This window comes from Sinocyclocheilus grahami, unplaced genomic scaffold (genome assembly GCF_001515645.1).
Source record: "Sinocyclocheilus grahami isolate Dianchi unplaced genomic scaffold, SAMN03320097.WGS_v1.1 scaffold10435.1, whole genome shotgun sequence".
In the NCBI taxonomy this organism is placed as follows: domain Eukaryota; kingdom Metazoa; phylum Chordata; class Actinopteri; order Cypriniformes; family Cyprinidae; genus Sinocyclocheilus; species Sinocyclocheilus grahami.
The window spans coordinates 1,677-3,150 of NW_015513230.1; the positions used below are offsets into that span (position 1 = coordinate 1,677).

General features: G+C 37.4%; 1 protein-coding gene across 1 annotated transcript in view; it reads left to right on the forward strand.

Moving 5' to 3' along the window:
* Positions 1-1,334, forward strand: part of LOC107578477 (SPRY domain-containing SOCS box protein 4-like) — a 3,004-nt gene extending 1,670 nt beyond the window's left edge. Inside the window, exon 2 of the mRNA XM_016264430.1 lies at positions 499-1,334. Within this exon, the coding sequence (XP_016119916.1) occupies positions 499-638 (140 nt within the window). The 3' untranslated portion in view covers positions 639-1,334. The remainder of the gene's footprint in view (positions 1-498) is intronic.
* The last annotated feature ends 140 nt before the right edge of the window (positions 1,335-1,474 follow it).

The following is a 1,474-nucleotide window of genomic DNA, read 5'->3' on the forward strand; positions in this document are numbered from 1 at the left end:
TCAGTGTTACATGATCCTTCAGAAATCATTCTAATATACTGATTTTCTTATTGTGATCAATGTTGAAAACCGTTTTTGCTTCTTAATATTTTTGTGGAAATGGATACTTTTATTTCAGTTCAAACGAAGAGCATTTATGTGGAATAGAAATCTTTTGTAACTATAAAACACTGTCACGTTTGATCATTTTAATGCATCCTTCCTGAATAAAAGTTTTTTTTTTTTTTTAAATAATCACACTGACCCTTAACCTTCAACAGGTAGTGTTTAAAGTCAGTTCTTAAGTTCCACTAATGTCTCACAATGCTTTGTCATCATTTTCAACACTATATTTCAAAAGTAAATTGTAGTTTAACAGATTGTAGATGTTTAACCGTTCGTTTGCAACATCATGAATCATTCAGCTTATCAAGGATCATTGCTGGTCTTTGAAGTCCTAATGAGTGTTTTCACATGATCGCTTGAGGTCTTTGACCCTGGACCCTAACTGACCTCTGCTCTGTCCCGTAGCTGAACCCCTGCCGCTGATGGAGCTGTGCAGGAGGGCGGCACGACAGGCTCTGGGACGCCACCGAATCCATCACATCCAGTCTCTGCCACTGCCACAGACGCTCAAGAACTACCTGCAGTACCAATGAGAGACACAAACACACACAGCCAAAAAATCACCTACGTTCACTGAAAACGCACTCAGAAATGATCTGCAGTGCTGTAGAAGCTTTGTGCTGTGCACAGACTTTAAGTGTCGTAGAGACGGACGCTACAGATTTGAGCAGCCGGACGACGAGTATCTGGTTTTATACATGATTATGAGGTGAGTAATGAGAAGGTGTCTGTATTTGTGTGTGAGAATGACTCAAGTCTTCCATGGAAATAATTTTCTTATGAGCTGATGATTTTTGCTTTTTCTTTCACTTTTATCTAAACACTAAGGACCTAGCTTTCTTGCACATAAATCCAACATAATTATATTAAACTAATGCATTTTATTCCAGACAACAGGTTCTTATTCTTTCACCAGTTTTAACTAATACACATCCGCAGTGCCTGAGATCTTTTAAAATCTTTTTCTGTTCATGTTTATTATGAGTTTGCTTTCGTTTGTGTTCATGACGAAGCTGATTAAATCAGTTTTCTGATGTTTTTAGCGTATAAACACGCCTTTGAAATATGCCACGGCCTCTGTCAAGCAGACTTTTTTACAGATTTGATTTTTATATGAAATGGATGCTTGTCTTTTTCACGAATCCAACAGAAACCCGCAAGACAGCAGACACGACTTTGTTCATTCGTGACCTTTGAAATGTGAATAAAAATAAAACTCCAAAGCCAAACGCTGTCTGCTTCTCTTTTACTTCTGTAGTCTCACTTGCGTTTAAAATCACATGTTTGATTCTGATGTGACGACATGTTTATAAGTGTTTTCACAGTAGTTTTGACTAACCTGCTTATGCTGTATTTACATCGTTCTAAT